At 39.0% G+C, this 20,220-nt stretch overlaps 1 protein-coding gene across 16 annotated transcripts in view; it reads left to right on the plus strand.

The window, feature by feature from the left end:
• Positions 1 to 14,515, plus strand: part of APC (APC regulator of WNT signaling pathway) — a 125,647-nt gene extending 111,132 nt beyond the window's left edge. For all 16 annotated transcript variants that reach the window (XM_060201271.1, XM_060201277.1, XM_060201283.1 and 13 more), the window contains one exon: positions 7,046 to 14,515. In XM_060201271.1, the coding sequence (XP_060057254.1) occupies positions 7,046 to 13,622 (6,577 nt within the window). In that variant the 3' untranslated portion in view covers positions 13,623 to 14,515. The remainder of the gene's footprint in view (positions 1 to 7,045) is intronic.
• Positions 14,516 to 20,220: the final 5,705 nt, after the last annotated feature.

A 20,220-nucleotide genomic window follows, 5' to 3' on the forward strand; every position in this document is an offset into this window, starting at 1 on the left:
GTTTTCATGTTCCAGATAAATGATTGTAGTGTTTGTTCTATTCTCTTAAAGAAGCTTGGTGGGACTTTGATGGGTATTGCATTAAATTTGTATATGGCTCTGGGGAGAATATTCATTTTGATGATATTTATTCTTCCAATCCATGAGCATGGGATATCTTTCCATTTCTTGGTATCAGTTTCTATTTCCTTGAGTAGCGACTCATAGTTTTCAGCATACAAGTCTTTCACTTCTTTGGTCAACTTTATTCCTAGGTATTTGATTGATTTTGCTGAAACAGTAAATGGGAGTGATTTCTGGATGTCTTCTTCTTCAGATTTAGTGTTTGCATAAAGAAATGCCACTGATTTTTGTACATTGATTTTGTAGCCTGATACCTTGCTATATTGCCTAATAACTTCCAGTAATTTTCTACTGGATTCTTTAGGTCTTTCTATGTATACTATCATATCATCTGCAAATAGTGAGAGCTTGACTTCTTCCCTTCCAATCTGTATTCCTTTGATTTCTTTCTCTTGCCTATTGCTATGGCAAGAACTTCCAATACTATGTTGAAGAGTAATGGTGATAGTGGACAGCCCTGTCTAGTCCCCGATCTGAGGGGGAATGCTTTCAGCTTCTGTCCATTGAGTATGATGTTGGCTGTAGGTTTGCTATATATAGACTCCACTATCTTGAGGAATTTCCCATCTATTCCCATTTTTTGTAGAGTTTTGAGCATGAATGGGTGTTGGATTTTGTCAAAGGCTTTCTCTGCATCTATTGAGATAATCATGTAGTTTTTGGCTTTGCTTTTATTGATGTGGTGAATGACATTGATTGAATTATGGATGTTGAACCAGCCTTGCATTCCTGGGATAATCCCACTTGGTCGTGATGAACAATCTTTTTGATGTGTTGCTGTATCCAGTTGGCCAAGATCTTGTTTAATATTTTGGCATCTATGTTCATCAGAGATATTGGTCTGTAGTTTTCCTTTTTTGTTCTGTCCCTATCAGCTTTTGGTATCAGGGTGATGTTGGCTTCATAGAAGGTGGAAGGGAGTATTCCTGTTTCTTCAATCTTATGGAAAAGCTTAAGAAGTATGGGTACTAACTGTTTCCTGAAAGTTTTGTAGAATTCGTTTGTGAAGCCATCTGGTCCAGGACTTTTGTTGTTGGGGAGATTCTTAATAACGGTTTCAATTTCTTTGTCTGTGATTGGTGCATTTAGATTTTGTAGTTCTTCTTGGTTCAGTTTTGGAAGGGCATATGCTTCTAGGAATTGTTCCATTTCTTCCAGATTCCCTAGCTTGGTGGCGTATAGTTCTTCATAGAAGTTTTGCAGGATTCTCTGGATTTCTGTGGTGTCAGTTGTAATATCTCCTCCATCGTTTACAATTCTATTAATTTGAGTCTTCTCTCTTTTTTGTTTGGTGAGTCTGGCTAGGGGTTTGTCAATTTTGTTTAATCTTTCAAAGAACCAACCTTTGGCTTCATTGATCTTTTGTATGGTTCTTTTATTTTCGATGTTGTTTATTTCTGCTCTAATTTTAGTGATTTCTGTCCTTCTGCTTGCTTTAGGGTTCCTTTGTTCCTCTTCCTCTAAGTCCTTGAGGTGTGCAGTAAGGTCGTTCATTTGAGCTTTTTCTTGGTGTTTAATATGTGATTGTATGGCTATATATTTCCCTCTCAGTACTGTTTTAGCTGTGTCCCAAATATTTTGATAGGTTGTGTCTTCATTTTCATTAGTTTCCAGGAACATTTGAATTTCCTGCTTGAGTGACTCTCTGACCCAGTGGTTCTTAAGGAGTATGTTGTTTAGTTTCCAAATTCTGTGACTTTTAATAATTTTCTGTTTGTTGTTAAATGTTAGTTTTACTCCACTGTGGTCTGAGAAGATACTTGGGATGATTTCGATGCTCTTGAATTTATTGATGCTGTCTTTGTGGCCTAACATGTGGTCTATCCTTGAGTATGTGTTATGTGGATTTGAAAAGGTGTATTCCAGTTTTTTTGGGGTGAAGGACTCTGAAAATTTCCAAGAGGTCTAGTCTGTCAATCTCTTCATTCAATTCTCTTGTATCTTTGTTGGTTCTCTGCTTTGTTGATCTGTCTAAGTGTGAGAGTGGGGTATTGAAGTCTCCCACTATTATTGTATTACTATTGATGTATTTTTGAAATTCTTTCAGTAAGTGCTTGACGTATTTAGATGGTCCCTCATTGGGTGCATAGATGTTAATAATTGTTAAGTCTTCTTGGCTGATTGATCCTCTAATCATTATGTAATGTCCTTGCCTATCTTTTATTACTTTATTTAATTTAAAATCTATTGTGTCTGAGATGAGAATGGCTGTTCCTGCCCTTTTTTGTGGTCCATTAGCTGGTATGATTAGTTTTCCATCCTTTCACTTTAAGTCTGTGTTTATCTTGTTGTGACAGATGGGATTCTTGCAAGCAACATATGGTTGGGTTATATTTTCTGATCCATCCCCCCACTCTGTGCCTTTTGATGGATGAGGTTAAGCCATTGACATTTATTGATATTACGGATTTAATGTATTGTAGTGCCATTGTTCAAAAAAAATTTTGTTAGCGCTGATATATTGCAGATATTATAGTGATGTTCTTGTTTATAAGAGGTCTTTTAGAACCTCTTTCAGGGCCGGTTTGGTGATGGTTGCCTCCTTTAACTGTTGTTTGTCTAAGAAGGTTTTGATCCCTCCATCCAGTTTGAATAAAAGTCTAGCAGGATATATTATCCTTGGTTGAAACCGTTTTTCATTCAGGGCTCGATAGATATCTTGCCATTCTCTTCTGGCTTTTAGAGTTTGAGTGGAGAAGTCTGCAGATAATCTTATGGGTTTTCCCCTGTATGTGACTTTTTGTTTCTCTCTTGCAGCCTTTAGGATCCTTTCTTTGTCCTTACTCTTTCTCATTGTGACTATGATGTGTCTTGGTGTCTTCAGGTCTAGGTTGATTCTGTTTGGAACTCTCTGGGCCTCTTGAATCTTCATGTCCTTTCTGTTATCCAGGTCTGGGAAGTTTTCTTCTATTATTTCCTCTAGAATGTTTGCTTCCCCTTCCTCTCTTTCTTCCTCTGGCAGGCCAATTATACGAATGTTACTTCTTTTGAGATCATCCCATATGTCTCTGTTGTTGTTTTCAGTGTCTCTCAATCTCTTTTTGAGCTCTTTTACCTCTTTCTTAGTTTTCTCTAACTCATCCTCTGTCTGACTAATTCTGTTTTCTGCTTCTGTTAGTCTGCTTTCCCTTGCTCAGCTTCTTTCTTCATTACAGCTATTTCAGCTTTCAGTTCTCTAATTGCCTCAAGATAATCAGTATTTTCCTTGGGGGTCTCATCTGTTGTTTCCCTGATACTGCCATTCCTTTCCTCCAATGTTGTTTTCATTTCTGTGATTAATAAGTTTATTATTGCTTGCATACTTTTCTTATCTATGGTTACTTCTGGCTGATTTGTAGTTTCTTCTGGGCTCTTGTCTTCATTCATTGGAGTAGCAGTTTTATTTGTTTTTGATCTACCCATTTTTTTGATTTATGTGTTTCTTTTTTTATGCTCTTTTGTTCCTCAGTTGTTGTGTCTTGAGTACAAGCAACACTGTACTAAATACCTTTATGACAATTGCACTCACCAACCTCAGGAATTACAATAGCAACTGAAGCAAGTATTGAAGCAGTTTAATCACTACCAGTTAGCCAAACAATGTCTCCAGTCCATGAAAAAATAGTAACCAAATCCCAGTGAAGAAGAAAGAGAAAAGAAAGAAAGGATAGCAAGAATAGACAGTTATGCAAATCTACAATCCACTGTATATTCTAAGGGTAACAAGAGGGGAAAGGGAAGTAGAGCAGAGATACACACATAGAGAGTCCACTCTGAGTCAGATTTCTTCCCCAAAATAATTCACAAATTCAGAAAGGCAAAGAAGAAGGAAGGAAGAAGTGTATGACAAGATTAAAAAAAAAAAGAAAGAAAGAAACGAGAATGAAAAGAGAAAAGATAAGAAAAAGAGCTGTAATTAAAGAGCAGTGAAAGGGAAGGTTTTTTTAATTACTTTATTTTTAATTTAATTTTAATTTTTTTTTAATTAGCTAGGAGGAGGATGAAGGGGAGAGTCTGTAGAGGAGGTAGGAGTAACGAGACAAGTTCCTCCCACAATAGATAAGATGCCCACTACCCTAGCAATGAAACATACCCTAAGAGTTAATTCTGATCAACCTAAAGGGGGGGGAAGATATATGCCTTTATATAATATTAATAATAAAATAGAGCAGGGTAAAAAAAAAAACTGTCCCAGATTACCTCAGACCTCGTGATCAGAGGCAGCTGATTGTTAAGAAAGAAAAAAAAAAATTTTTTTAATTAAAAAAAAACAACCTCAGGACTAGACAAGGATAGCTGAAATAGACAGTTATGCAAATCTGCTATCCACTGTATATTCTAGGGGTAGCTAAAGGTGAAAGGGAAGTTGAGCAGAGATACTTGAAGTGAGAGTCCACTCTGAGTCAGAATTCTTCCCCAAAATAATTCAGTATCAGTGATTCAGTGAAAGCACACTGTTTGGTGGTGTGGGGGATGGGGCCTGTGGCTTTGGAAGCTGTAGGATTAAGGAAGAAAGGATGACAGGAATGAGAAAAAGAAAAAGAGAAAAAAGAATAAGATAAGAAAAAGAACAGTAATAAAAGAGCGGTGAAAGGAAAGTTTTTTATTTATTTATTTTTAATTATTTAATTAGCTATGCGGGGTGGGTGTGGGGGTTTGGCTACTTAGAAAGAAAAAAGGCCAGATTTCAGAAGAGAATAGACTTAGAATGAATGATACTCCCTGGTGGGACAGGAATCTCGGTAAAGAAAGAAGCTCAGCAGGGTAGCCTGCTAGGAGCTGGTCCCCAGGGACTGGTTATGGGGGGGGAGGGGAAGGAGGTGTGCTTTGGGATTAATAATTTAAAAGAAAAAAATTTTTTTCCCTTTTTTTTCTACTCTATTTTTTAACCCAAATTAACTTATAGTCACCTCCTTGGTGTCACCACTAGGACCCCTTATTGACTGGCCTACTAAAGGCAGAAAATCCTACCGTTTCCAGAAGATGTGTTCAGAGCTCAAGCCACTAGCAGCTTCTCAGTCCGCCATCTTCCGGGAACGCCAGGATGTATTTCAATATCAGCTAAGTTTTGCATTTTTGAAAGAAGAGCAGTGAAGGAATTTGGTTCTTGCTATTTGTTTGTTTGTTGTTCTTTTTCTTTATTGGGAGGATTAATAGTTTACAGTCAACAGTAAAATAGAGTAGTTTACACATGTGTAACGTTTCTCAATTTTCCACATTACACTCTAACCCCATTTAAGATCATTTTTATGAAAGATAGAAAAGGCCAAGCTCTGACATATAGTTGCAGTAGGGAGTAAACCTAGGAGCTCTGACATCTCAGGCATCCAAGTCACTCTAAGGTTGTGCTTACTCCCTACTTTCTCACCCCTTGAATTTAAAGTCACTTGAAATGTCTTTGTTGTAGTTGTTTGTTTTTTGTACCTGGAGAAATAACAGATAAAGTGTCAGACTTGTAAACCTCAGTTCCCATTTGCAAGTTCAATCCCTGACACACATGTACCAGAGTTATACTCTGGCTTACCTCTCACACCTGTTGTTATTGTTGTTGTTGCACCCAGGATTATTGCTGGGGCCTTGGTCCTGGCACTACAAATCCACTACTCCCAGAGCCGATTATTTCCTTTTTATTACTATTATTTATTTGATAGAACAGAGAGAAATTTGAGAGGATGGTGGAAGAGGAGATGGAGAGGAAGAGAGAAAGCTAGACACCTCCAGACCTTCTTCACTGATCATGAAGCTTCCACCCTGCAAGTAGGAAGTGGTGGCTTGAACCTGGGTCCTTGCACATAGTGATGTGTGTGCTCAGCTGGTTGCATCAATGCTGGGCCCTGTCTCTCTCTTTCTTTATCATGTGAAGCATGCTGTCTATGTAATAAATAACTATTTTAATGGGAAAATTTTGTGGGGATTGTGGTTCTGGGGTTTACATATGCAAGGCCACAACTTCCAAGCTAGGTTTTTTTGTTGTTGTTGTTGTTTCCAGATAGAGATGGAAGGAGGGAGGGTGGGAAAGAGGGAGAAGAAGATGGAGAAAGGAAGAGAAGAGAGTCTGATACCACAGCATAGTTCTACCAATTGTGGAGCTTCCCGTGTAGTCTGTAGCTAGAACCTGGGGTATGGTATGTGCATGGTAAGGCATATGGAATACCATGTGAACCACTCCCAGATGTACTTCTAAATGTTTTTTAAAGCTTTTATTGGAATTGTAGAAGTAACAACTACATGTACAATTTACTAGAGAAAAAGGGGACTAGTAGTATCTAGAATTCAGCCATGTGGTATGGGAGGTGGCACAGTGGAAAAAGCATTGGTCTTAAATCATGAAGTCCTGACTTCAACCCCTGGCAAGCAAGTACCAAAGTGATGCTCTAGTTCTCTTTCTCTCTTCTCCTATCTCTCTAGTAAATAAATAAAATATTTTTAAAAGAAACAGTTAAGCCAGAAACATTAAAATGACTAAAGATGCTATTTGCTTATCTAGAAGCGTGCATTGTATTCCTGACTAAATAAAGACCTATTAATCAGTTTTCTCTACTGGGCCTCTTTTAAGAGGTCTCAAACCTGTTCTTAGATTATGGTATAGCATAGATTTCATGACACATTTATAGTCTTTAATAGAAAACCTCTCACCATGTAAACGAAGAAAATACATCTGCTTGAGAAAAATGTTAAATGCTTTTGGGGCAGAATACATTAAAATTAACACTTTTGCTCATTTTAGATTGATAGGCAAGCACTTTGAAGCAATAAATATTAACTAAACTTACGACAAGAGGAAGTAGGGTATGCTTGTAATATATAGTATAAGTTGGTGCAAGTACTATATGTCTGTTGCTAATGTTCTAGTGTTTATCTTTAGATTTATATTTGCTTTATATCCTCTTTTAATTAAAACATGTGTTGAGCTTAATTTTGTTGTCTCTTATCTTTATTTCAGGCAAATCCTAAGAGAAAACAACTGCCTACAAACCTTATTACAACATTTGAAATCTCACAGTTTGACAATAGTCAGTAATGCCTGCGGAACCTTATGGAATCTCTCTGCAAGAAATCCTAAAGACCAGGAAGCATTATGGGACATGGGGGCAGTTAGCATGCTCAAGAACCTCATTCATTCAAAGCACAAAATGATTGCTATGGGAAGTGCTGCAGCTTTAAGGAATCTCATGGCAAATAGACCTGCAAAGTATAAGGATGCCAATATTATGTCTCCCGGTTCAAGCCTACCATCTCTTCATGTTAGGAAGCAAAAAGCCCTAGAAGCAGAATTGGATGCTCAACATTTATCAGAAACTTTTGATAACATTGATAATTTAAGCCCTAAGGCATCTCATCGCAGTAAGCAAAGACACAAGCAAAGTCTCTATGGTGACTATGTTTTTGACACCAATCGACAGGATGAAAACAGGTCAGACAATTTTAATACTGGAAACATGACTGTCCTGTCACCATATTTAAATACTACAGTGTTGCCCAGCTCCTCTTCAAGGGTAAGTTTAGATAGTTCTCGCTCTGAGAAAGATAGAAGTTTAGAGAGAGAACGAGGAATTAACCTGGGTAACTACCACTCAGCAACAGAAAATCCAGGAACCTCTTCAAAGAGAGGTTTACAAATCACCACTGCAGCCCAGATTGCCAAAGTTATGGAAGAAGTATCAGCCATTCATACCTCACAGGAAGACAGAAGTTCTGGGTCTGCCACTGAATTACATTGTGGGACAGATGAAAGAAATGCACTAAGAAGAAGCTCTACTACCCACCCACATTCCAACACTTACAACTTCACAAAGCCAGAAAATTCAAATAGGACATGTCCTATGCCTTATGCCAAATTGGAATATAAGAGATCTTCAAATGACAGTTTAAATAGTGTCAGTAGTAGTGATGGTTATGGCAAAAGAGGGCAAATGAAACCTTCCATTGAGTCTTATTCTGAAGATGATGAAAGTAAATTTTGTAGCTATGGTCAGTATCCAGCAGATCTGGCCCATAAAATACATAGTGCAAATCATATGGATGATAATGATGGAGAACTAGATACACCAATAAACTATAGTCTTAAATATTCAGATGAGCAGTTAAACTCTGGGAGACAAAGTCCTTCACAGAATGAAAGATGGGCAAGACCAAAACATGTTATAGAAGATGAAATAAAACAAAATGAGCAAAGACAATCAAGGAGTCAAAGCACAACTTACCCTGTATATGCTGAGAGCGCTGATGATAAACACCTGAAATTCCAGCCACATTTTGGACAGCAAGAATGTGTTTCCCCATATAGGTCAAGAGGAGTGAATGGTTCAGAAACAAATCGAGTGGGTTCTAATCATGGAATTAATCAAAATGTAAACCAGTCTTTGTGTCAGGAAGATGACTACGAAGATGATAAGCCAACCAACTATAGTGAACGATACTCTGAGGAAGAGCAGCATGAAGAAGAAGAAAGACCAACAAATTATAGCATAAAGTATAATGAAGAAAAACATCATGTGGATCAGCCTATTGATTATAGCTTAAAATATCCCACAGACATTCCTTCCTCACAGAAACCATCTTTCTCATTCTCAAAAAGTTCCTCAGGACAAAACACTAAAACTGAACACATCTCTTCAAATAGTGAGAATACACCTGCACCTTCATCTAATGGCAAGAGACAGAATCAACTCCATCCAAGTTCAGCACAGAGCAGAAATGGTCAGACTCAGAAAAACACTTCTTGCAAAGTCCCCTCTATCAACCAAGAAACAATGCAGACTTATTGTGTAGAAGACACCCCAATATGTTTTTCAAGGTGTAGTTCATTATCATCTTTGTCATCAGCTGAAGATGAAATAGGCTGTGATCAGACAACACAGGAAGCAGATTCTGCCAATACTCTACAAGTAGAAGAAATAAAAGAGAACAGTGGAACCAGAACAGCTGAAGATTCTGTGAGTGAGGTTCCAACAACATCCCAGCATGTTAGAACCAAATCCAGCAGACTCCAGGCTTCTGGTTTATCTTCAGAATCAACTAGGCACAAAGCTGTTGAATTTTCTTCAGGGGCTAAATCTCCATCAAAAAGTGGTGCTCAGACACCTAAAAGTCCACCAGAACACTATGTTCAGGAGACTCCACTCATGTTTAGCAGATGTACTTCTGTCAGTTCACTTGATAGCTTTGAAAGTCGTTCAATTGCCAGCTCTGTTCAGAGTGAACCCTGTAGTGGAATGGTCAGTGGCATTATAAGCCCCAGTGACCTTCCAGATAGCCCTGGACAGACCATGCCCCCAAGCAGAAGTAAAACCCCACCACCACCTCCTCCTCCTCAGGCAGTTCCACCTAAGCAAGAAGTACCTAAAAACAAAATACCTAATGCTGAAAAGAGAGAGAATATACCTAAACAAGTTGCTGTAAATGCTGCAGTTCAGAGGGTCCAGGTTCTTCCAGATGCTGACACTTTACTACATTTTGCCACAGAAAGTACTCCAGATGGATTCTCTTGTTCATCTAGTCTGAGTGCTTTAAGCCTTGATGAGCCATTTATTCAAAAAGATGTGGAACTGAGAATAATGCCTCCAGTTCAGGAAAATGACAATGGAAATGAAACAGAATCTGAGCAACCAGAACAAGCAAAAGAAAATCAGGAAAAAGAAGTGGAAAAACCTACTGATTCTGAAAAAGATCTACTAGATGATTCTGATGATGATGATATTGAAATATTAGAAGAATGCATTATTTCTGCCATGCCAACAAAATCTTCACGGAAAACCAAAAAGCCAGCTCAGACTGCTTCAAATTTACCTCCACCTGTGGCAAGGAAGCCAAGTCAGCTCCCTGTGTACAAACTTTTGCCATCACAAAATAGGTTGCAGGCACAAAAGCATGTTAGCTTTACACCAGGAGATGATATGCCACGGGTGTATTGTGTAGAGGGAACACCTATCAACTTCTCCACAGCTACATCTCTAAGTGATCTAACAATAGAATCTCCTCCAAATGAGTTAGCTGCTGGAGAAGGAGTGAGAACAGGGGCAGAGTCAGGTGAGTTTGAAAAGCGAGATACAATTCCTACAGAAGGCAGAAGTACAGATGAGGCTCAAAGAGGAAAAGTCTCATTTGTAACTATACCTGAGCTGGATGACAATAAAACAGAAGAAGGCGACATCCTTGCCGAATGCATTAATTCTGCTATGCCCAAAGGAAAAAGCCACAAGCCTTTCCGTGTGAGAAAGATAATGGACCAGGTCCAACAAGCCTCTGTATCTTCATCTGCAACTAATAAAAATCAACAAGATGGTAAGAAAAAGAAACCTACTTCACCAGTTAAACCTATTCCACAAAACACTGAATATAAGACACGTGTAAGAAAAAATACAGACTCAAAAAATAATTTAAATGCTGAAAGAACTTTCCCAGACAGCAAAGATTCAAAGAAACAGAACTTGAAAAATAATTCCAAGGACTTTAGTGATAAGGTACCAAATAATGAAGATCGAGTTAGAGGAAGTTTTACTTTTGATTCACCTCATCATTACACTCCAATTGAAGGAACTCCATACTGTTTTTCACGAAATGATTCTTTAAGTTCTCTAGATTTTGATGATGATGACGATGTTGACCTTTCCAGAGAAAAAGCTGAATTAAGAAAGGGGAAAGAAAGTAAGGAATCAGAGGCTAAAGTTACCAGCCACACAGAACTTACCTCCAACCAGCAGCCAGCTAATAACACACACGCTGTTACAAAACATCCAATAAATCGAGGTCAGTCTAAACCCATGCTGCAAAAGCAGTCTACTCTTCCCCAGTCATCCAGAGATGTACCAGATAGAGGTGCAGCAACTGATGAAAAATTACAGAATTTTGCTATTGAAAATACTCCAGTTTGCTTTTCTCGAAATTCCTCTCTAAGTTCTCTCAGTGACATTGATCAAGAAAACAACAACAGCAAAGAAAATGAGCCCATCAAAGAGCCAGAGCCCCCTGGCTCACACAGAGAACCAAGTAAACCTCAGGCATCAGGTTATGCTCCTAAGTCATTTCATGTTGAAGACACCCCTGTTTGTTTCTCAAGAAACAGTTCTCTCAGTTCTCTTAGTATTGATTCTGAAGATGATCTGCTACAGGAATGTATAAGTTCTGCAATGCCAAAAAAGAAAAAGCCTTCACGACTCAAGGGCGATAATGAAAAGCATAGTCCCAGAAATATGGGCAGCATATTAGCAGAAGATCTGACACTTGATCTGAAAGAGATACAGAGACCAGATTCAGAACATGGTTTATCCCCTGACTCGGAAAATTTTGATTGGAAAGCAATTCAGGAAGGTGCAAATTCCATAGTAAGTAGTTTGCATCAAGCTGCTGCTGCTGCATGTTTATCTAGACAAGCTTCATCTGATTCAGACTCTATTCTTTCACTGAAATCAGGAATCTCTCTGGGATCACCATTTCATCTTACACCTGACCAAGAGGAAAAACCCTTTGCAAGTAATAAAGGCCCACGAATTCTAAAACCTGGGGAGAAAAGTACATTGGAAACTAAAAAATTAGAATCTGAAAATAAAGGAATCAAGGGAGGAAAAAAAGTTTATAAAAGTTTAATTACTGGAAAATTTAGATCTAATTCAGAAACTTCAAACCAAATGAAACAGCCCCTTCAATCAAATATGCCTTCAATCTCTCGAGGTAGGACAATGATTCATATTCCAGGAGTTCGAAATAGCTCTTCAAGTACAAGTCCAGTTTCTAAAAAAGGCCCACCCCTTAAGCCTCCAGCCTCCAAAAGCCCTAGTGAAGGTCAGACAGCGACCACTTCTCCAAGAGGAGCTAAGCCATCAGTGAAGTCAGAATTAAGCCCTGTTACTAGGCAGACGCCCCAACCAGCAGGGTCAAATAAAGGACCTTCAAGATCAGGATCTAGAGATTCTACTCCTTCAAGACCTCAGCAACCACTAAGTAGACCTATGCAATCTCCAGGGCGAAATTCAATTTCTCCTGGGAGAAATGGAATAAGTCCTCCTAACAAGCTCTCTCAACTGCCAAGGACATCATCCCCTAGTACTGCTTCAACAAAGTCTTCAGGTTCTGGGAAAATGCCATACACATCCCCAGGAAGACAGATGAGCCAACAGAACCTTACCAAACAAACAGGTTTATCCAAGAATGGCAGTAGTATTCCAAGAAGTGAATCTGCCTCTAAAGGACTAAATCAAATGAGTAATAGTAATGGGTCCAATAAGAAGGTAGAACTTTCTAGAATGTCTTCAACTAAATCAAGTGGAAGTGAATCTGATAGGTCAGAGAGACCTGTATTAGTGCGCCAGTCAACTTTCATTAAAGAAGCTCCAAGCCCAACCTTAAGGAGAAAACTGGAAGAATCTGCTTCATTTGAATCTCTTTCACCATCTTCTAGACCAGATTCTCCCACTAGATCCCAGGCACAGACTCCAGTTTTAAGTCCTTCCCTTCCTGACATGTCCCTCGCTACACACTCATCTGTTCAGTCTGGTGGATGGCGAAAACTCCCACCTAATCTCAGTCCCACTATTGAATATAATGATGGAAGACCAGCAAAGCGCCATGATATAGCACGCTCCCATTCTGAAAGTCCTTCTAGACTTCCAATCAATAGGTCAGGAACCTGGAAACGTGAGCACAGCAAACATTCATCATCCCTTCCTCGAGTAAGCACTTGGAGAAGAACTGGAAGTTCATCCTCAATTCTTTCTGCTTCATCAGAGTCCAGTGAAAAAGCAAAAAGCGAGGATGAAAAGCATGTGAATTCTATTTCAGGAACCAAACAAACTAAAGAAAACCAAGTATCCACAAAAGGAACATGGAGAAAAATAAAAGAAAGTGAAATTTCTCCCACAAACAGTACTTCTCAGACCACTTCCTCGGGTGCTACAAATGGTGCTGAATCAAAGACCCTAATTTATCAAATGGCACCTGCTGTTTCTAAAACAGAGGATGTTTGGGTGAGAATTGAAGACTGTCCCATCAATAACCCTAGATCTGGAAGATCTCCAACAGGAAATACTCCACCAGTGATTGATAGTGTCTCGGAAAAGGGAAATCCAAACACTAAAGATTTAAAAGATAATCAGGGAAAACAAAATATGGGGAATGGCAGTGCTGCTGTGCGTACTGTGGGTTTGGAAAACCGCCTGAACTCCTTTCTTCAGGCAGATACCCCAGACCAAAAAGGAACTGAGGTAAAACCAGGAAAGAGTAACCCTGTCCCCACATCAGAGACAAATGAAAGTTCTATAGCTGAGCGTACCCCATTCAGTTCCAGCAGCTCAAGCAAACACAGTTCACCTAGCGGGACTGTTGCTGCTCGAGTGACTCCCTTTAATTACAACCCCAGCCCTAGGAAAAGCAGCGCAGATAGCACTTCAGCCCGGCCATCTCAGATCCCAACACCAGTAAGTAACAACACAAAGAAACGAGATTCAAAAACTGACAACACAGAGTCCAGTGGAACTCAAAGTCCGAAGCGCCACTCTGGATCTTACCTTGTAACATCTGTGTAAAAGAGCTGGAATGATGAAACTAAGAGTGTATGTTAAATACAACTGCTATGTAGAAATTTTGTTTCAAGTGAAACTAAAAAACTGAAATTTTTTTGTAAATAGGTTTGGTTCTTGTTTGAAGGGGTTGTTTTGTTTTGTTCTGGAAGCCATATTTGATAGTATACTTTGTCTTCACTGGTCATATTTTGGGAGGCACTCTTGATAGTTAGGAAGAAAATGGTAAAGCCAAGTATATTTGTACAGTATGTTTTACACATATTTAAATAGCATCCCCCCCCAGAAAAAATAAATAGCATCCCACCTCCATCCTTTAATTATTGCTTGTTTTAAAATAATGATGACTATGAATAGAAGATATGATATATTGCTGTTATCAATCATTTCTAGGTTATAAACTGACTAAACTTACATCAGGGAGAAATTGGTATTTATGCAAAAAAGAATTCTATTTTAGTCTCTGTGGGTCCATCTAACATCATAATTAATCATGTGGCTGTGAAATTCACAGTAATATGGTTCCCGATTAACAAGTTTACCCAGCCTGCTTTGCTTTACTGCATGAATGAAACTGATGGTTCATTTTCAGAAGTAATGATTAATAGTTCTGTGGTCACATGATGTGCATATATCGATAGATAGCTACAGTGTACTAAACTACACTGTTTTGTGTTCAAAACAAAAATCTGTGTAACTGTAAAACATTGAATGAAGCTATTTTACCTGAACTAGATTTTATCTGAAAGTTAAGTAGACTTTTTTGCTATGCTGTAACTTGTTGTATATCCTGGTATTTGAGGTGAGATGGCTGCTCTTTTATTAATGAGACATGAATCATGTCTCAATGGAAACTAATGAACATTTCAGAATAAATTATTGCTGTATGTAAACTGTTACTGAAATTGGTATTTGTTTGAAAGGTCAAATTTCACATTTGTATTAATTGTCAAAAGTTCCTCTTTTTAAAATGCCTATATTATTTTTTCCTTCAAATTCTATGCAGTAAAAGTAAAATTCCTCTTATTGTAATGAAAGCAATTGAAGCTGTTAGCATTTAACCATTCCATACATTGGCACTTAAACATTCCTGAAATTTATTTTTCTTAATAGATGATTAATGCTTCCTGATGATAAGATGCTCCTCCCCCCCTTTTTTTCTGTTAGAGTGGACATAAAATAAATTCAAACTGTGTGCTTTTTTTTTTCTTTTTGCCTCCAGACTTATTACTGGGGATCGGTGCCTGCATTACAAATCCACTGCTCCTGTGGCCATTTTTTCAATCTTTTGGATAGCACAGAGAGAAATTAAGAAGGAAGGGGAAGATAGAGAGAAAAAAAGAAAGACATCTGCAGACCTGCTTCAGCACTTGTGAAGTGACCCTCTTGCAAGTGGGGATCCAGGGGCTAGAATGGGGATCCTTGTACAGGTCTTTTCGCTTCATACTATGTGCACTTAACCCAGTGCACAACCACCCGGCCCCAAAATAAATTTACATCATAGCAGTGGAACTGCTGAGTATGGGGCTAGGCATGAAAGATAATAATCCCACATAGATAGTTTCTGTTTCCTTAATAGAAAATACTTAAAAATTTAATTTATTGGGGAATCGAGTGGTAGCGCAGCGGGTTAAGCGCAGGTGGCGCAAAGCACAGGGCTGACGTAAGAATCCCGGTTCGAGCCCCTGGCTCCCCACCTGCAGGGTAGTCGCTTCACAAGCGGTGAAGCAGGTCTACAGCTGACCTTCTCTCTCTCTCTCTCTGTCTTCTTCTCCTCTCTCCATTTCTCTCCTATCCAACAACGACATCAGTAACAACAATAATAACTACAACAATAAAAAAGCAACAAAAAGGGGATAAATAAATTTAAAAAATTAATTATTATTATTAGACATAAGTAGCCTCTTCTAAGCCAGTCTTGGAGTGTAGCTGTCTTTTCCCTGTTTCTAGACCTGGAGTGAACATCTGTTGCCACTTTTTATGTTATGGCAAAGGTATAGCAGCCAAGTGTGATCAGCTCTTTGCAATGCTTAAAAAATTTAAGTCATGTGGTCCGGGAGGTGGCGCAGTGATAAAGCTTTCGACTCAAGCATGAGGTCCTGAGTTCTATCCCTGGCAGCACATGTACCAGAGTAATGTCTGGTTCTTTCTCCTCCTATCTTTCTCATAAATAAATAAAGTCTTTAAAATTAAGTCATGTGAAACGTTAAATGTCAACATAATACCATTAATATAGTCCAACAATAGTTTTTAAAACCCCTGACTATTGAGAAAGACTTTGTTTTTGGTGGGTACAGTTGCGGGCTGTGTGTGTGTCCTCTTTTAAGGAATCCACCTTTGAAAGAAGACAAGTTTACATACTTATTAACAAAGATACTATATCTTCCCAGAACTTGATCTAAAATATCAAAAGATGAAGATAAATGTTATTTGTTGACTAAATAAAAATTTATTTTTATTGATAAAATCCATGCACTCTGCATTTGGAGAAAGGAAGGAATATTTGAGGTCTGATCGGACATTGGCAACAGGGTGAAAAGAAGAACCTCTATCTGCTGCCCTTAAAATCAAATCATGGGGTCGGGCAGTAGCTCAGGGGGTTAAGCGCACGTGGCGCAAAGTGCAAGGACCGGTTTAAGGATCCGGGTTGGAGCCCCCGGCTCCCCACCTGCAGGGGAGTCGCTTCACAGGCGGTGAAACAGGTCTACAGGTGTCTGTCCTCTCCCCCCTGTCTTTTACTCTGTCCTATCCAACAACGAACGATATCAACAATAACAATAATAACCGCAACAAGGGCAACAAAACGGGGAAAAAATGGCCTCCAGGAACAGTGGATTCATGGTGCAGGCACTGAGCCCCAGAAATAACCCTAGAGGCAAAAAAAAAAAAATCACATCATGTAATTAATTATCTGTCCCGGGCCTGTGTTTATCTCTAACAGGTAAAGAAGTTGATTTTTTTTTAAGGTATAATGTCAGTAAATTACTACTTACTGAAATAAAGCTTTTTCCACTGTATAATTTTGCAAAGACCACAATTTACCTAATTTTGAAATATATTTACATTTGAATTTTTGTGAATTTTTACCATAATGATATCATTTATGAATAATTAAATTTATTCTACTTATATTGTCCTTAAAGGCTGCCTTGTCCAACACGGATGCATGCTTATAGGTTATATTCCTTTCCTCTTCTTTTAGTCCTGATTTTCTATTTTTCTCTTTTTTAAGGAAGAGAGAACACTGTGAGTGCTGAAAATGAAGGAAACTGCCTTCTGTGTGTCAGAAATCTCAGGAATTCCTGTGGGCAAAACCTGCTGGAAGAGGGGTCAATTTATGATTCCCCTTGACTAGAAAGTTACTGTTTGGCCCTCTAGTTAGAATAATTCTGAATAAGTATGGGGCAAATTTCAGTGGCACTTTGAAAAATTCACAGGGTGCTTCTATTCAAATACTGAGCCAGTTTGCTCTTTTAAATGGCATAATGAGCCCGTGTTGAGGATTTTTTTAGTTTTCATGCTCGTTGAGAGCTATAAGGGGCTGTTTCCCACCTAGCTTTCAACTGCAATGGACAACTAAGGTGGTTTCTAAACTAGAGGATCCCATTTAGATCACAAGAAGTGCAGAGCCACATACCCCATAGATTCTGACTCTTGAGTGGAGCCCAAGAATTTGCAATTAACATGGTTGAAGGTATTGCTAATGCTAATTGCTAATGCTGTTCTGAGAACCACACTTCAAGAACCCCCTACCTGTTGTAACAATGCATCTCTTTAGTTACCTTCAGTTCTAGCTATTCATCTCTTCCTCTCAAATGGAATTTTAATCTGACAAAGTAAAAAATCTCTCTCTTTTTTAGACATCTGATCTGAATTTCTAATAAGAGACTATGAAAAGGAAGCAGGGGAGAAAAACCTTTGGAGTAACAGAAATTTGACAAAGGTTTTAAAAAGTCACTTTGTTAAAATACAGTGTGAGTGATTAGCAACCAATAAACCAGGTTGATAGTCAAGGATAGACTTTATAAGTTATCTAGACACTAAAATAAAAGAATGAGGGAAGTATTTAGAAAAGGGGGTGGTCCAGGAGGTGGCACAATGGATAAGGCATTGGACTCTCAAGCATGAGATCCTGAGTTCAATCCCTGGAAGTACATGTACCAGAGTGCTATCTGGTTCTTTCTCTCTCTCCTATAATTTCTCATGAATCAATAAATAAAATTTAAAAAAACATTATTAAAAAAGGAAAAGGGGACAGGTGGTGGTGCACCTGGTTGAGCACATGTATTACAGTGAGCAAGGACCCGGGTTCAAGCCCCCGGTCCCCACTTGCAGGGGAAAAGCTTCACGAGTGGTGAAGCAGGGCTGCAGGTGTCTTCTGTATCCCTCTCTATCACCCCTCTTCCCTCTTGATTTCTGGCTGTCTCTATCCAATAAAGATAATAATAACTAAGAAAAAAGGATAAACCTAGGCCTTGGTGATAACATTACTGGTTGTGCACAAGAATTTTATTTCTAATAAGGTTCTAAAATTCCCAGGTTCAATCCCTAACAACACCATAAACTACTACTGTGCAGTGTTCTAGTAAAAATAAGCCATAAAGTTTAAATATTACTGTAAGTCCATCAAAATCATTTTGATTATGTAAAATGATCTTACCACCGATTAATTGAAGGGATGAGTCTCAGGATAAAAACCAGTTACATTATCTGAATTCAAATTAGCACAATTTCTCTAGGATAGGAAAAGAGTAGAGTGCCAAAAATGCAAAAAGTAGATTGCCAAGAGCTGAATAAAGATGTTGAGTAACTAAACCATTAAAATTTACTGATCAAATTTCAGAAGTCTTGGTGACTGAAATAGGGTGTGTAAATTACTTTTTAAATTTCTGGTAAGCATTTCCCTTATATTACGCTGACATAAAATACTGTGTGGGTTTTGAAACCTGTGCACTTTGACTCTTGTAAACACCAGATCTTTCTTCCTGCTGTCAAGTCTCTGTTCTATGAACTACAAAACTATTCGAAGACCTTTCAGCCTGTATGTTCTATGTGTAAAATACTGGGATTTTGTTGCTAAATACACTTTTTTTTCCTCTGATATTCAGGATAATTCTTTCTCTACAATTATGACCGTTGTAGTTATATGACTATTACTTTTTTGGGTCCTTGCCCATTGCAACATGTGTGCGCAACCAGGTGCACCACCACCCAACCCCTACACCACCTTTTTAAAAAGCTTTTATTTATATTTATTTTATTTATTTTGGATAAAGACAGAAATCGAGAGGGAAGGGGAGGGGAAAGAGAGGGACTGGGTAGTAGCACACCCGGTTATGTGCACACATTACCAAATACAAGGACCAGGGTTCAAACCCCCTTGCCCCACATGCAGGGGGGACAAGCAGTGAAGCAGGTCTGCAGGTGTCTTTTCCTCTCTATACATGCCCATTCTCTCTCAATTTCTGTCCTATCTAGTGAAAATTAATTTAAAAAAAGGGGAGCCGGGTGGTAGCACAGTGGGTTAAGTGCACATGACGCCAAGCATAAGGACCAACATCAGGATCCTGGTTAAAGCCCCCGTCTCCCCCACCTGCATGGGGGTTGCTTCACAGGAGGTGAAGCAAGTCTGCAGGTGTCTACTTTTCTCTCCCCATCTGTCTTCCCCTCCTCAATTTCTCTGTCCTATCAAACAACAATGACAGCAATGGCAACAATAAAAATAACAACAACAAGGGCAACAAAAAGGGAAAATGGCCTCCAGGAGCAGTGGATTTGTAGTGCAGGCACCGAGCCTCAGCACTAACTCTGGAGGCAAAAAAAAAGGGGGGGGGGGGATGGCCTCTAGGAGCAGTGGAGTTAGAGTGCCAACATAGCCCCAGCAAGCCCCTGGTGGCAATTTAAAAGAGAGAGCCACTTTACTGCTCATAAGCTTTTTCTCCCTGCAGGTAGAGACCAGGGATGTGAACCTGGGTCCTTGCACATTGTGATGTGTGCACTCAGCCAGATGCACCACCACCCAGCCCCACATCACCTTTTGAAATAAAAATATTTACCCTCACCATACTGTTTGCAGTAGAAGTGAATTTCAGCCTAAAGAAGTCTCAAATGACCAGTAACTGAAGACTTGACCTGACTTGAATAGGGGAGCGGTAAAGGAAAGATTTGGCTGCTTAGTTTCAAGTAAGAATCACAAACATTTCTGGTTGGTAACTGTGTACTTAGAACTAAGAAGATCTAATAGAATTAAGGTTGAGATTACTATGACATGAAATTATATCCAATATAGCCAATAGAGAAAGAAGGGAAGGGGGGCAGGCAGTAGCACACCGGGTTAAGCACAAGGACATGCTCAAGGATCCCTATTCAGTCCCCAGGCTACCCACCTGCAAGGGTGTCGCTTCACAAGCAGTGAAGCAGGTCTGCAGGTGTCTTATCTTTCATCATCTCAATTTCTCTCTGTCCTATCCAATAAATAGGGGCTAGGGGAATGACCACCAGAAGCAGTGAGCGTCAGCAATAACCCTAGAGACAAAAAAAAAATAATAATAAAAATGGAACAGCTATGGGAGGAAATGAGAGACTAAAAGATGGGTCACTAGTG

This window comes from Erinaceus europaeus, chromosome 11, assembly GCF_950295315.1.
Source record: "Erinaceus europaeus chromosome 11, mEriEur2.1, whole genome shotgun sequence".
Taxonomy (NCBI): Eukaryota; Metazoa; Chordata; class Mammalia; order Eulipotyphla; family Erinaceidae; genus Erinaceus; species Erinaceus europaeus.